The sequence below is a fragment of the Pelophylax lessonae genome (genome assembly GCF_965119305.1).
Source record: "Pelophylax lessonae genome assembly, chromosome: 4".
NCBI lineage: Eukaryota > Metazoa > Chordata > Amphibia > Anura > Ranidae > Pelophylax > Pelophylax lessonae.
Genome location: NC_138771.1, coordinates 303,476,767 through 303,491,738, shown reverse-complemented (window position 1 = coordinate 303,491,738; position 14,972 = coordinate 303,476,767). Strand labels below are relative to the sequence as shown.

The window sequence follows — 14,972 nt, the reverse complement described above, 5'->3', positions numbered from 1 at the left end:
GGCCGACTTGGACATGTTAGTCGCAGACGTTCCGTGGGAACTTCGTCTCAGGGAGTGTCTGTGGTCTCAAGGACCAATTTACCTTCGTGCTTTACAGTCGCTGGTTTTAATGGCCTGGCCATTGAGACCCAAGTACTGAAGGACAGAGGTTTGTCTACTTCAGTCATTCCTACCCTTATTAAAGCAAGGAAAGCGACTTCCAGCAAAGTCTATTATCACACATGGAAGACTTATATTGCGTGGTGCGAATCTTTAGGATTTCCTCCACGTACCTATTCGGTGACTCGAATATTGGCCTTTTTGCAACAAGGGGTTGAGCAGAAGCTAGCCTTGAGCACCATCAAGGGTCAAGTTTCAGCATTAGCAATCTTCTTTCAGAAGCCTTTAGCTACCAAATCCTTGGTGCGGAATTTCATCCAGGGGGTGCGGCACCTGGCTCCTCCAGTCCGCGCGCCCTTACCGCCTTGGGATCTTAATTTGGTTTTGTCGGTTCTACAGAAACCTCCCTTTGAAAACATCAGGGAGATTCCCTTGCTTACATTATCCCAGAAGGTGGCCTTCTTGGTGGCTATTACTTCTGCTCGCAGGGTGTCAGAACTGGCTGCATTATCATGCCAGTCACCATACCTAGTGATTCATAGGGATAAGGTAGTACTTCATCCTAAGCCATCTTTTCTTCCCAAGGTGGTTTCAGATTTTCATCTGAATGAAGATATTGTACTACCTTCCTTGTGTCCTCAGCCCAAGCATCATCGGGAACATGCGTTGCATTCCTTAGATGCGGTTCGGGCAATCAGGGTATACCTGAAAGCTACGGAATCATTCCGTAAGACGGATTCACTTTTTGTGATCACGGATGGCCCCAGAAAGGGTTTGCCTGCATCTGCCGCGACCATTGCCAAATGGATTAGACAAATGGTGGTACAGGCTTATTCTATTAAGGGTCAGAGTCCTCCGTTCCCTGTTAGGGCGCACTCCACTCGAGCGCTCAGTACTTCCTGGGCCTTTCGCCATCAGGCGTCAGTGGTCCAGGTATGTAAGGCGGCCACCTGGTCGTCGGTACATACCTTTACAAAATTCTATAAAATTGATGTGACGGCATCGGCGGATGCCTCATTTGGCCGCAAGGTTTTGCAGGCCGCAATTTGAGGAGACCGGTGGTCTACCTCGAGGGTTTTTTTCTGTTTGAAAAAAAAAAAAAAAATTGTTTTCTCTTTTTTGGTTGAGTCTCATCATTAAGGATGAGCATTGTAAACTTCTAGTTGGCACCGGTTGGGCCTTCTAGATTGGGATTTGATTTCCATTTTCCCACCCCTCAGTTGTGATACTGCTCTGGGACGTCCCGAAGGTGGTGTATCACCGAGGACTACGTCTGTAGATGAGCGCTAGAGAAAAATGGATTTTTGTAAAATCTTACCGTAAAATCCTTTTCTCTTAGCTCATCGACAGACGTAGTCCCCGCCCCTCTGTTTTGGAGTTGGGTTGGGTTAAATTCTCTAAGCACTGCTTTTTCACATAACTGATTTGCTGAGGCAGAGAGAGAGAGAGAGGATATACCCTCTGGGACTGCCCCTAGGGTGTGGCCAGAGCTTTTTAATTTCCTGTCTAGTCCTGCTCCTGCGGAGGTAACATAACCCGAAGGTGGTGTATCACCGAGGACTACGTCTGTCGATGAGAAAAGGATTTTACGGTAAGATTTTACAAAAATCCATTTATTTCTTCAAAATTCGACAAACAATAACCCATGATGATATTGTAAAAGTTTGGTTTGAATTTTTTGAAAATGTATTGAAAATGGGGGAAAAAAACACATGTACATAAGTATTTACAGCCTTTGCTCAATACTTTGTTAAAGCACCAATTACAGCCTCAAGTCTTTTTGAGTATGATGCTACAAGCTTGGCACACCTTTATTTGGGCAGTTTCCCCCATTCTTTCCAGGACCTCTCTAACTCTACCCAGTTGGATGGGAATCGTCGGTGCCAGCCATTTTCAGATCTCTCCAGAAATGTTCAATCAGGTTCAAGTCTGGGCTCTGGCTGGGCCACTCAAGGACATCCAGAGTTGTCCTGTAGCCACTCCTTTTGTTGCCTTAGCTATGTGCTTAAGGTCGTTGTCCTGTGGGAAGATGAACATTCACCCCAGTCTGAGGTCCAGAGCACTCTGAAGCAGGTTTTCATCAAGGATGCCTCCTGTACATTGCTACATTCATCTTTCCCTTGATCCTGATAAATCCTCCAGTTCCTGCTGCTTAAAAATATACCCACTGCATGATGCTGCCACCACTATGCTTCACTGCAGATATTGGCCATGTGATGAGTGATGCCTAGTTTTCTCCAGACATGATGCTTGCCATTCCGGCCAAAGAGTTCAATCTTTGTTTCATCAGACAAGAGAATTTTGTTTCTTATGTTCAGTCCTTCAGGTGCCTTTTGGCAAATTCCAGGTGGGCTGTTATGCGCCTTTTACTGAAGAGTGGCTTCTGATCTGGCCACTCTGCCATACAGGCCTGATTGGTGGAGTGCTGCAGAAATGGTGGTTCTGCTGGAAGGTTCTCCTCTCTGCACAGAAACGCTGGAGTTCTGTCAGTGACTATTCTTGGTCACCTCCCTGTCTAAGTCCCTTCTTCCCCAATAGAGCAGTTTGGCCAAGCAGCCCACTCTAGGAAGATTCCTGATGGTTCCAAACTTCTTCCATTTACGAATAACGGAGGCCACTGTGTTCATTGGGACCTTCAATGCTGAAGAAATATTATTGTGCCTTGATACAATCATGTCTTGGAGGTCTACAGACAATTCCTTGGACTTCATGGCTTGGTTTGTGCTCTGACCTGCACGGTTAACTGTGGGACCTTCTTCTATAGACAGGTGTGTGCCTTACCAAATCTTGTCTAATCAACTGAATTTACCACAGGGGGACTCCAATTTGTTGAGACCTCTCAAGGGTTGTCAGTGGAAATGGGATGCACCTAAGCTCTAATTGTCATGCCAAGGCTGTGAATAAATACGTTTGCAAAGATTTTAAAACCAACTTCTTTCACGTTGTCATTATGGGTTATGGTTTGTAGAATTTTGAGGAAAATAATGAATTTAATCCATTTTGTAAAAAGGCTGTTGCATAACAAAAGTGAAGTGCTGTGAAGACTCTCTGGATGCACTGTACGTGGTGTGTCCTGGTTTCCTTTAGAAGACCAAATGTTCATGTGTTCGGGAAACAACCCAGGGAGTTTACTCTTATGTAGCTTTAAACATGATTCTTCATTTCTTTAGTGAAATCCTCCATTTAATTTGTTCATATATTTTGGTCTGAATTGCTAGGACTCCTGAACAGTGTAATGAATCTTCTCTACAATCTCTTGGCCAGCGTGCCCAGAAGTGCATTAACAAAGACAAACCTAAGGTATTGTAATGAGCAAATGCTTGTGTGCTGTCTCTTATTTGTCTAATCACACCGGATAATTTATTCTTGCAATATATAAAGATTGTTATAATGCCTGTACAGTAGCAACAAACCTTGTAATTATTATCGGAAAAGGTTTGCAGAATGTAATTTTAAGGGGCGTTCTAAGGCTCGGTTTCCACTATTGCGACTTGTTGTGCAACTTGACACATGTCAAGTCCCACAGCAAGTCAAAAGCCATTCATTTCAATGTGGCCCATTCTAACTGCTGCGACTTCAGTAGCCGCGACTTGAAAAGTAGTTTTTGCACTACTTTTGGGCCGACTTCAGTACGACTTCTATAATGGACAAGTCGCACTGAAAGCCGCAAACAACTTACACTACAAAGTCTCGCTAGACGTAGCACGACTTCGTAGCCGCGATAGTGGAAACGGAGCCTAAATCTGAACATGGCCACATTAAATGTTCTGCAAGCTTCTATGGGTATAATGAGGATATGCCGTTAGATCCAATCACTCTTAAGATGAGTGTGTAAGCAATAAAAATTTAATTTAAATACAGTGCTGCGCAAAATGTATCTAAATCCAGTATGCAAAATAACTATGAATATCCTTCTATCGTATGCAAACATTTGCCATAAATTCAATGAATAATCCTAGTGAAATATGAAAATACTATAATTCAATCAGATGAAATCCTGGTGTTCTAAAATATAAAAATGAAAAATGTCCATGGTTGAAAATCAAACATCCGTGATCATAAGATAATAAAGCGAATCCCAAACACCGGTGCTTATATTGTAAATTAAAGTCCGTTAGAAAAATTCCAAGGATATTGATTAATGTGCGACCTCCACACTTGTGATGCCCCTCTGGGTGGATATCTCACCTTAAGGCGTGTGTGGGTGTGTGTGTGTGTGTGTGTGTGTGTGTGTGTGTGTGTGTGACCTCGCAGCTAAGCTTGGTCAAAAATATAGCCTCAAACAATCCTCATGGATGCTGGATAGGTTCTCACCTCCACTGTTCTGGCTCCCAGCTTATCTGTATAATGCTTTATCCGATCGCATGTATGGAGAGAAACCTATATCCACAGTGCGAGTATTGTTGGTATAAAAGCAATTTTATTTAAAAGAAGAGTATTACTCACATTTAATAGATGCTTATAGCACATCAGACTGTGCAGGTGATGTGACAAATAAGGGATGAATTGACAGATAATCCCTGTCAGCCGCTCACTGTCTAAGCATTCCGATCACTCCGTTTCACCAATGTGGACTTCGCCCCTCCCCTACGCGTGACGACACAAGGGACTATGTGTCTTCCTCAGGGGGAAGTTTTTGCATATGATAAAAGGCTAGTCTATCTAAATCCGCAGTGTGCAAAATAACTATATTTTGGCAGCACTGTATTTCAATTTAATTTTTAGGGCCACATTTTAGTTTGGGACAGACTGAAGATCACTTAACCACTTAAGCCCCGGAGGATTTGGCTGCTAAAAGACCAGGGGATTTTTTACGATTTTTTTACTGCGTGACTTTAACGGACAATTGCGCGGTCGTGCGACTCTGTACCTAAACGAATTTGACGTCTTTTTTTTTTTTTTTTTTTTTTTTTTTTATCATGCGCTATAAACAAAGAGCATCAATTTTGCAAAAATAACAATATTTTTCACATTTTTTTTTATATGATATTCCCCCCAAAAAAAATGTAAAAATCAAAATGTTTTAACATTTTCGGCCAATTTGTTTTATGCTACATATGTTTGGTAAAAAAAATCGCAAAAAGCGTATTTTGATTGGTTTGCGCAAAAGTTATCGCGTTTACTAACAAAGGGAAAGATTTTTGTCATTTTTGGTGTTTTTATTTTTTTAACGCGTAATGGCTGTGATCTGCAATATTTTTTTTTTTTTTTTTTTTTCGGTACAGCGACATTGCGGCGGACAGATCGGACCCTTGACTGACACTTTTGGGGGTACCAGTGACATTACTGCAGTAATCAGTGCTATAAATATGCACTTTTACTGCAAAAATGACACTGGCAGGGAAGGGGTTAACTTTATTGGACAGGGAGGGGTTCAGTGTGTCCTAGGGGTGTGATTCTAACTGTGCAGGGACATTGCTATTGGTGTAAAAACAAAGATCAACGGTCCTACATAGTAGAACCGTCTGATCTTCATTTTTACACCAGGGAGAATGACGGGCGGCTTGTTTATATAAGCCGCTCCGCCTTTCTCCCTTCACAGGAGCGATCGTACTGTGACCGGCGGACATCGAGTCCGCCGGTCACACGCACTGACTTGTCTGTGAACGAGCCGCGGCAGGTGCTCGCCCGCCCGCAATTGGCTCGCAAGTCAGTGACAGGAGAGTGACGTATCCATACGTCACTCTGCCTGGCCGGGGCTGACCACCGCAGTATATAGTCGTGCGGCGGTCGGCAACCGGTTAAGTCAGGTTAAATGCTGTATGTGTCCCGTTTGAGATTTCCCCTCCTCTTATACCGGATACCCATAGCCTGATACCCATCACCAGGCTTCTGTAATCTCCTCTCGCTTCCTGTTTCTTCATACAGGAAGTGATGCAAAATCTCCCAAATTGGGATGCAGACATAAAAAGTTGAAAGGCCTTATCTATTATTCACTCTGCCCAAATATTGCATATTAAACATTATATTGAAAATGCACTTTTTCACTTAATCACACTCATTTTCTTTTGATCTATTTTAGTGGGCGAGCTCATGTATTGCTTTGGGAAGGGGCCTTGCATTGTTACAAAGCAAGGCACTGTTTACCGTGTCTGTATTTTTCTGCAGTGCACTGCAACCCACCTTGAGGCAGTGTTGCAGTGTGAACAGGGACAATCCTTTTTTGTATTTGGTGTTCCCTTGCAGTGACTGGTGTTTTGATCAAGTGCAAAAGAATGCCTCTCACCGTGAACAGCCCCCCTAAGGGCTCTTTCACATGGGCGTTCCGTATGTCCGTAAATCGCCCCATCCGTTTGCGGGTGATATACGGACATAATGAAAGTCTATGGGATTGCGGATGACCATCCGCTGACATCCGTTTTTTTGTCCTTTTCAGTTCTGTTCCGTTTTTTGGAATGGAACAGAACCCTATTTTTTGTTCCGTTTAAAAAACGGAACGGATGCAAAATCGGATGTCAGCGGTGTCATCCGCAATGCCCATAGACATACATTATGTCTGTATATCATCCGCAAACAGATGGCATGATATGCGGACATACGAACCGGATGACACAAGTGTCATCCGTGTCCGTGAAAAAAAAAAAGTGCCGGAGCGGATCGCAATACAGCCCTAAGACTGATTCGTTCTTTAACCTCCCTGGCGGTATTCCCGAGTGTGGCTCGGGGTTAATATACAGTGCCAAAAGCGGTAACCCAGAGCCACACTTAGGATTACCCCACAATCGCACTTATCTTCCACTACAATCCCCTGCCGTCCTCCAGCCATCCTCCCGCTGTGTGCTCCGGCCGATGCTGGCACCTGTCTTCCCGTTCCCTTCCCTGTGAGCGACGCAGGGGGGTGGAACCGGTGGGAAATTAAAAAATAAATAAATCGAATGACATGAATGACATGATGCAGTGTAATCTGTTAGGATTACAACTTTGTACGAAGCCATTTCACCACAGCTTTTCACCTAGTGCAAAAGGTTTCTAGTGCCCTACCTGTACTTTTGCAGTTTTGTGCCTAGAAAATTGAGACTGTCCAAAAAGTGTTTTTATCTCAAAAGAGATTTTAGATGAACTGGAAAACAGTGAATTGTTACCGAGACAAACCGGTGTAACGTTAGAAAACCATACATCGTGAAAATTCCATACCCACGTCACTTCCTGTCAGAAACTTAATGGAACAGCTGAGCAGCGTAGCAGTGCACATGCTCACAGCTCGGATACGTCATTAAACAGCTGAGGAGCTTAGCATTGGGCATGCTCGGAGGGTAGGGAATTTTCACGGTAGTGTGTTGTAACGTTACACCGCCTCAGCTGTTGCGGCGGTTACATTAAAACAGCTCGGCTGCAACATGAGTCATCTCCGCTCCTTCCCTGATCTCGGCTACTAAATGTAAAAGCGGCGGCGGGTTTTTTCATAGATCCGCCGCCGCTTTTATATTTAGTAGCCAAGATCAGGGAAGTGACAGGGGTAGGAGCGGAGATGACTCATGTTGCAGCCGAGATGTTTTAATGTAACCGCCGCAACAGCTGATGCGGTGTAACGTTACAACACACTACCGTGAAAATTCCCTACCCTCCGAGCATGCACACTAGTAAGCTCCTCAGCTGTTGAATGACGTAGGTGCCCCGGAAGTGACGAGGGTAGGGAATTTTCACGGGTATGGTTTTTTCACGGAACACCGGTACAAAGAGCAACAATTGGCTACACATCGGGAGTTTGCAACATGCAGAAAGTGGGAACCACTGACCCAAAGATGACATTTGGAAATCTCTGGGCCTATAATTCTTCATTCTTCTGAAAAATTGGGAAGTATATCAAATGATTCTACAGAATTTCCAACGGAGCTATGTGCCAGAAAGAGATATCATAAATGAAAGCCTAATGGCCTACAAGGGAAGGCTCAGCTGGGTACAATACATTGCATCAAAGAGGGCACGATTTGGCGTAAAATCCTACATACTATGCAAATCGTTAACTGGCTACATTTGGAATTCAGTGATATACACTGAAAAAGGAACCAAATTCAATCAAAAATACAGCAATTATGGAATGGCAACATCTTCTTCTGTTCTTTCACTTATTGAGCCATTGCCAAATCAGGGCTATCCTGTGTAACAACTGACAACTTTTATACATCTCCTGAACTTTGAAGTTCTACTGCAAAACAAAACCGATGCCTATGGAACCGTAAGGGCTAACCGACGCAACTTGCCGCCAATGTTTGGCAAAAAGAAGCCTAAGACAGGAGAAATGGTTGCCTGGCAGAAAGGCAAAATGATGGCAATGCAGTGGCGAGACAAGAAAGATGTGTGCCTAATGAATACAGTGCATAATACCTCCACTGCTATGGCACGCATGAAAAGTGGGAAAAGTCATGAAGCCACAAGCAGTGATAGATTACAACAGCATAGGAGATGTCAACAGAGCCGACCAAGCAATGACATTCTACCCAGCAATGAGGAAACGGCAAAAGAAGTACTATAAGACAGTACTCTTCAGACATCTTGAGCAATGCTTGTGGAATGCCTACATTCTGCTCAAAAAAGTGTCAAGCCTGTGATTCATTTGGAAAGTTACCGAACATATCTTTCTGAATCGCCAAACACCATCAATGGCTGTGAATAGATTTGGATGTCAGGCTGTCAACCCGGAATGCCTGACTGGTCGTCGCTTCATGGACTACATCCCACCAACTGAGAGAGTCAGTCAGCACCCACAAGGATGTGCGTGGTTTGTTGCTCGAAGAGATGAATGTGAAGGGAAAATGGGAAAGGAATCCAGATTCTATTGTGACGTCAGACTTTGAGCAGTCCCATGTTTCAAAATCTTTCATACCCGAGATGTTTACTAAACCATTATTACAGTGACTAGTAATATCGTACCCCTTGTTTGTGCACATTTCAGTGTTTTTGGTTTGATTATATTTTTGAATAAAGTGTATTCTTATATTATAATTTTATGATTTCGTGTTTCAAACTATCATACCCGGGATGTCTACTAGACTCTCTTGTTTGGACAGATTTAAGTGAGTTATTCCTAAGAATTAAACCTAAAATAGAAAACTGATTTCCATGCAAAACAATGTACCGCTTTTGAGATCAAAAATTCGGACCTAATCAGACCGCCAGGGAGGTTAAAAGGATGCTTACCTCCCTCCGCTGCATACTTAGTGGCCATTTACATCTTTCTGTTGCAATGCACATCGGTTCCTTTCATTTTCGCACAGTCTTGACAGGGTAGGTCTATGAAGGTTAGTATAATTAGTTTGGGTGGGCTGCCTTTAGAGAACCCCTGTCACTTTAGCCTTTTATTGGCAATGTAATGGGACCTCCTTCAAGTAATCGGCATGCTGACACATTTTAATGCACCACCAAAATGTTAATTTTTACTCAGTGTTTGTGTGTGTGTGTTGTGGGGGGGGGGGGGTGCTCAGTGTTTGTGTAGGTTTGTTTTTGTTTGGGTTTTTTCTTAAAAGTGAGAAGTCCCAATTGGGCTCACAGTGTCAATATTTTGTGTGGCCACCATTCTTTTCCAGCACTGCCTTTACCCTCTTGGGCTTGGAGTTCACCGGAGCTTCACAGGTTGACACTGGAGTCCTCTTCCACTCCTCCATGATGACATCACAGAGCTGGTGGATGTTAGAGACCTTGCGCTCCTCCACCTTTGTTTGAGGATGCTCAATAGGGTTTAGGTCTGGAGACATGCTTGGCCAGTCAATCACCTTTACCCTCAGCTTCTTTAGCAAGGCAGTGGTCTGTTTGGACAGATTTAAGTGAGTTATTCCTAAGAATTAAACCTAAAATAGAAAACTGATTTCCATGCAAAACAATGTACCGCTTTTGAGATCAAAAATTCGGACCTAATCAGACCGCCAGGGAGGTTAAAAGGATGCTTACCTCCCTCCGCTGCATACTTAGTGGCCATTTACATCTTTCTGTTGCAATGCACATCGGTTCCTTTCATTTTCGCACAGTCTTGACAGGGTAGGTCTATGAAGGTTAGTATAATTAGTTTGGGTGGGCTGCCTTTAGAGAACCCCTGTCACTTTAGCCTTTTATTGGCAATGTAATGGGACCTCCTTCAAGTAATCGGCATGCTGACACATTTTAATGCACCACCAAAATGTTAATTTTTACTCAGTGTTTGTGTGTGTGTGTGTTGGGGGGGGGGGGTGCTCAGTGTTTGTGTAGGTTTGTTTTTGTTTGGGTTTTTTCTTAAAAGTGAGAAGTCCCAATTGGGCTCACAGTGTCAATATTTTGTGTGGCCACCATTCTTTTCCAGCACTGCCTTTACCCTCTTGGGCTTGGAGTTCACCGGAGCTTCACAGGTTGACACTGGAGTCCTCTTCCACTCCTCCATGATGACATCACAGAGCTGGTGGATGTTGGAGACCTTGCGCTCCTCCACCTTTGTTTGAGGATGCTCAATAGGGTTTAGGTCTGGAGACATGCTTGGCCAGTCAATCACCTTTACCCTCAGCTTCTTTAGCAAGGCAGTGGTCGTCTTGGAGGTGTTTTGGATCATTATGTTGGAATACTGCCCTGTGGCCCAGTCCCTGAAGGGAGGGGGAGAAATCATGCTCTGCTTCAGTCTGTCACAGTACATGTTAACGTTCATGGTTTCCTCAATGGACTGTAGGTCCCCATTGCGGGGAGCACTCATGCAGCCCCAGACCATGACACTCCCACCACCATGCTTGACTGTAGGCAAGACACACTTGTGTTTGTACTCCTCGCCTGGCTACCGCCACACACGCTTGACACCATCTGAACCAAATAAGTTAATTTTGGTCTCCTCAGACCACAGAACATGGTTCCAGTAATCCATGTCCTTAGTCTTTGTCTGCAGCAAACTGTTTGTGAACTTTCTTGTGCATCATCTTTAGAAGAGGTTTCCTTCTGGGACAACAGCCATGCAGATCAATTTGATGCAGTGTGCGGCATATTGTCTGAGCATGGACAGGCTGATCCCCTACCCCTTCAACCTCTGCAGCAATGCTGGCAGCACTCATACATCTATTTCCCAAAGACAACCTCTGGCTATGACGCTGTGCATGTGCACTCCACTTCGACCATGGAGAGGCCTGTTCTGTGTGGAACCTGTTTTGTTAAATCGCTATATGGTCTTGGCCACCATGCTGCTGCTCAGTTTCAGGGTCTTGGCACTCTTTTTTTAGCCTAAGCCATCTTTATGTGGAGCAACAATTCTTTTTATTTTTTTATTTTTTCAGAGTTCATTGCCATGAGGTGCCATCATGTTGAACTTACAGTAAGCAGTATGAGAAAGTGAGAGCAATAACACCAAATTTAACACACCTGCTCCCCATTCACACCTGAGACCTTGTAACACTAATGAGTCGCGTGACGCAGAGGAGGGAAAATTGGTAATTGGGCCCAATTTAGACACTTTCACTTAGGGGTGTACTCACTTTTGTTGCCAGCGGTTTAGACATTAATGGCTATGTGTTAAGTTCTTTTGAGGGGACAGCAAATTTACACTGTTATACAAGCTGTACACTCACTACTTTACATTGTAGCAAAGTGTAATTTCTTCAGTGTTGTCACATGAAAAGATATAATAAAATATTTACAAAAATTTAAGGGGTGTACACTTGTCAGATAGTCTGTGTATATATGGGTGTATTCTCTAGCTTTGTTTAAAATATTTATTTGGTGTGTTTTTTTTTTTTTCTTTTTTTTTTTTTCAGCTGAAGCAGAACTTGATAAAATCTCAGTTTTCCTGCACTTACAAAGAGACCTCGGCAAGTCAACCCAAGCCATGTAATTTTCCTAGTATGAGCCAAGTTCCAACTTGCATCCATCCAGCTCCAAAACTTGTTCCCGTACTTTGTTTTGATGAAGAACCAATAGGTATTTATTATGCAGTTTTGCATATCTCTCAAACACATACACAAAATGTGGTGGAACTATTTATGTAAAAAGCGTAAACTACTGCAATCTAATGAGTATTTTAGTGCACAAATGTGTGCCCTTTTTTTTTTTCTTTTTTTTTTTTTTTTTTTTTTCTCCCTTTCCATTTCTTATAAATCCACAATTTCTCTTTCGTTCATTGACAGACACCGCTCCACATCTTCTGGACCCTTGGGTTTATGCTGCCCCCTACAGGAGTAGGACACTAGGTGGGGAAAAAGTTTGACTACACCTACAGGGCAGTCCCAGGGGGGTATACTCCCACTTCCTGCTATAGGGCTTCAGTTTTTTGTTTTGTTCTGCCTAGTCAGGAGTAAGAACCTAGTTCCTTGTTGGGATGGCCATGACATAACCCCACTGGACGGAGGGCTGGCCCACAGCACCCCCATTCCAAGATGGTGCGGCAGTCTACCTGCAGTGGTGCCCACTCGCTTCCATGGTGTGGTAAGTAGTGTCCCTCTTGGTGGTCTTTCGGGGTGGACGTGGGTCCCTCCCCTGGGATAGTCTGACCCCCCCCAGGTTCCCCTCAATCCCCCCGGCCTCTCTAATTAGTCACGGTGGGTCTTTGTCCCCCAACCCACCCTGGGGCAGGGATGTCTTTTGGGCTGGAGGAGTGGATGTTTTATTATCCGCGGGCACACCCCTCATGTGGCCGGATTGGGTCAAAAAAGTAGGCAGCGGCTTTGCGGCCTACTCGTGGCTGACTGTCTAAGCTGCTAACCAAGCTGTCTGAGCGGAGTTCACCCCCACTCCTTTTCGGTGACTGTTTGGCTTTCCTCAAATGAGGCGTTGAGCAGCGTCTCGCCTCTGGTACCCCATCAAGGGCCAGGTTCGGCCTTGGCGTTTTTTTTTTTTTTTTTTCATTGTCCTTTTTGGTTAGGCTTTCTGGGGTTCGCACCTTTGTTCAAGGGGTTTGCCACTTGGCTTCCCTAGTGCTGTCTCCATTTCCCTCGTGGGATCTCAACTTTGTGCTGTTGCTTCTTCAGCCGTTGTAAAATATTTGAGATTCCTCTGCTTACATTGTCCCAGAAGGTACCCTTCTTGGTGGCTTTTTCTTCTGCATGTAGGGTATCGAGGCTGGCAGCTTGTCTTGTTGTTCACCTTACTTGGTGGTTTCCTAAGATAAAGTAGTGCTCCATCCCGGCCAGTCGTTCCTTTCTAAGGTAGTCTCTGGTTTCCATTTAAATAAAGGCATTGTGTTGCCTTCCTTGTGTCCTAAGCACCCTAAAGAGATTGCCCAAACCACATCCAAAGAATGTAAGGCAATCGGGGTGTACCAGGTGGCATCGGAGTCGCTCCAAAAATCGGATTCCCTATTTGTCCCCAAGGATGGACCCTGTAAAGGGCTGGCCGCATCTGCTGCAACCATTTCCAGATTGATTAGGCAGACGGTGGTGTAGGCCTATTCCATTAAGGTTCATCATCCTCCTTACCCTGTTAAGGCGCATTCTACAAGGGCGCTTAGTGCCTCCTTGGGCCTTCCGTCATTTGGCGTCAGTGGTGCAGGTTTGCAAGGCAGCCACCTGGTTGTCTGTGCGCATTTTTCACAAAATTTTAGAAGGGGGTTGTGTTGGCATCTGCAATGCTCCCTTTCGTCGCAAGGTTTAGCAGGCCGCTGTTGGGAGAAGATTAGCCCTCTTTGAGGGTGTACTTTTGTCAGGTGAGCTCCTATTTTACCTGGTTGGCTACGTTTAGCCTTTGGGAAGTACGTTTATTGCCGTTTTCATCCCACCCCTGCTTTGGGACGTTCCAAGGGTCAAGAAGATATGGAGCTGCCTGTCATTGAACGAAAGAGAAAAATGGATTTTTGTCTTACTGTAAAATCCTTTTCACTGATGTTCATTGATGGACATAGCACCTGCCCCTCTATTGAGTTTGGTGATCTGTTCTGACACAAAACTGAAGACCTATAGCAGGAAGTGAGTATTCTCTCCCCTCCCAGGACTGCCCTATAGGCGTAGTCAAATTTTTTTTCTGCCCAGTGTCCTACTCTTGTAGGGGGCAGCATAAACTCAAGGTTCAAGAAGATATGGAGCTGTGTCCCTCAATGAATATCAAAGAAAAGAAAAGGACTTTACAGGTAACACACAAAAATACAGTGTATCCTCCCAGAGGTCAGCATCTCTGTTTTCCAAATAGAAGAAAGACCAGGTGCAGACTAGGCAGCTTACATAGAAAAAATATGTACTTGGTGTAAGTATGTGGGGGAAGAATCAATTTTGACTTTTTTGGGTATCTATAGACCAGAAACACAAGTGGAAATAACAAATCTTCCAGGTGTGGATTATTACTTGTTTGTTTTCACTACCTCTCCTACCTTCCCCTGTTATACTCTTCTCAATGCCACCCCCTGCCATTTTTCTGTTTCACTGGCACTGTAACATGTATGATAGTCACATGTTCACCCATACCCTGAAGCACAGGATATTTGTGGCAGCTAATACAGGTTAGGACTATAAAAGTGAGTATAATGGAAGTTGTAGTGGTTGGTGTTAAGAAAACCTGTAGCTCTTGCAGTAATGGCAGAGAAGATGGCTAGTTTATAGAAGAAATAAAGTAAATTTGTAAGTTTGGACAAATCAGTTTTTTTTTTTTTTTTGTCATTTTTACCTGCAGGCGATAAAAGCAAGAAAAATACTTTTGGCATACGTTCCGGTAATATTGACTCTGATAAAGCTGTGAAAGGGAAACCCAGTAAACAATCAGTTCAAAAGAGCTCAAAGAGAAAGCAAGTGGACACTGATGAAATCCAAGGCAACCTTGAAGATGAACCTCCACAAAAGAAGCTTGCTGGATTGACAAAAACAAAGGAAAAAGCAGCTAGCAGTAAAACTAGCACTAAAGCTGTAGCCAAGAACAAACATATTGTGGGACAAGCTAAGTTAACAAGCTTTTTCCGGGTGTAGTTCTTGTATAGTTGAAATGGTTTATATACATGACTATTTATTTTTTTT

The 14,972-nt window shown here is 43.9% G+C and overlaps 1 protein-coding gene across 2 annotated transcripts in view; it reads left to right on the top strand.

Moving 5' to 3' along the window:
• Window positions 1-14,970, top strand: part of PARPBP (PARP1 binding protein) — a 169,611-nt gene extending 154,641 nt beyond the window's left edge. For both annotated transcript variants that reach the window (XM_082256500.1, XM_082256499.1), the window contains exons 9-11: window positions 3,318-3,399; window positions 11,796-11,958; window positions 14,635-14,970. In XM_082256500.1, the coding sequence (XP_082112626.1) occupies window positions 3,318-3,399; window positions 11,796-11,958; window positions 14,635-14,924 (535 nt within the window). In that variant the 3' untranslated portion in view covers window positions 14,925-14,970. The remainder of the gene's footprint in view (window positions 1-3,317; window positions 3,400-11,795; window positions 11,959-14,634) is intronic.
• The last annotated feature ends 2 nt before the right edge of the window (window positions 14,971-14,972 follow it).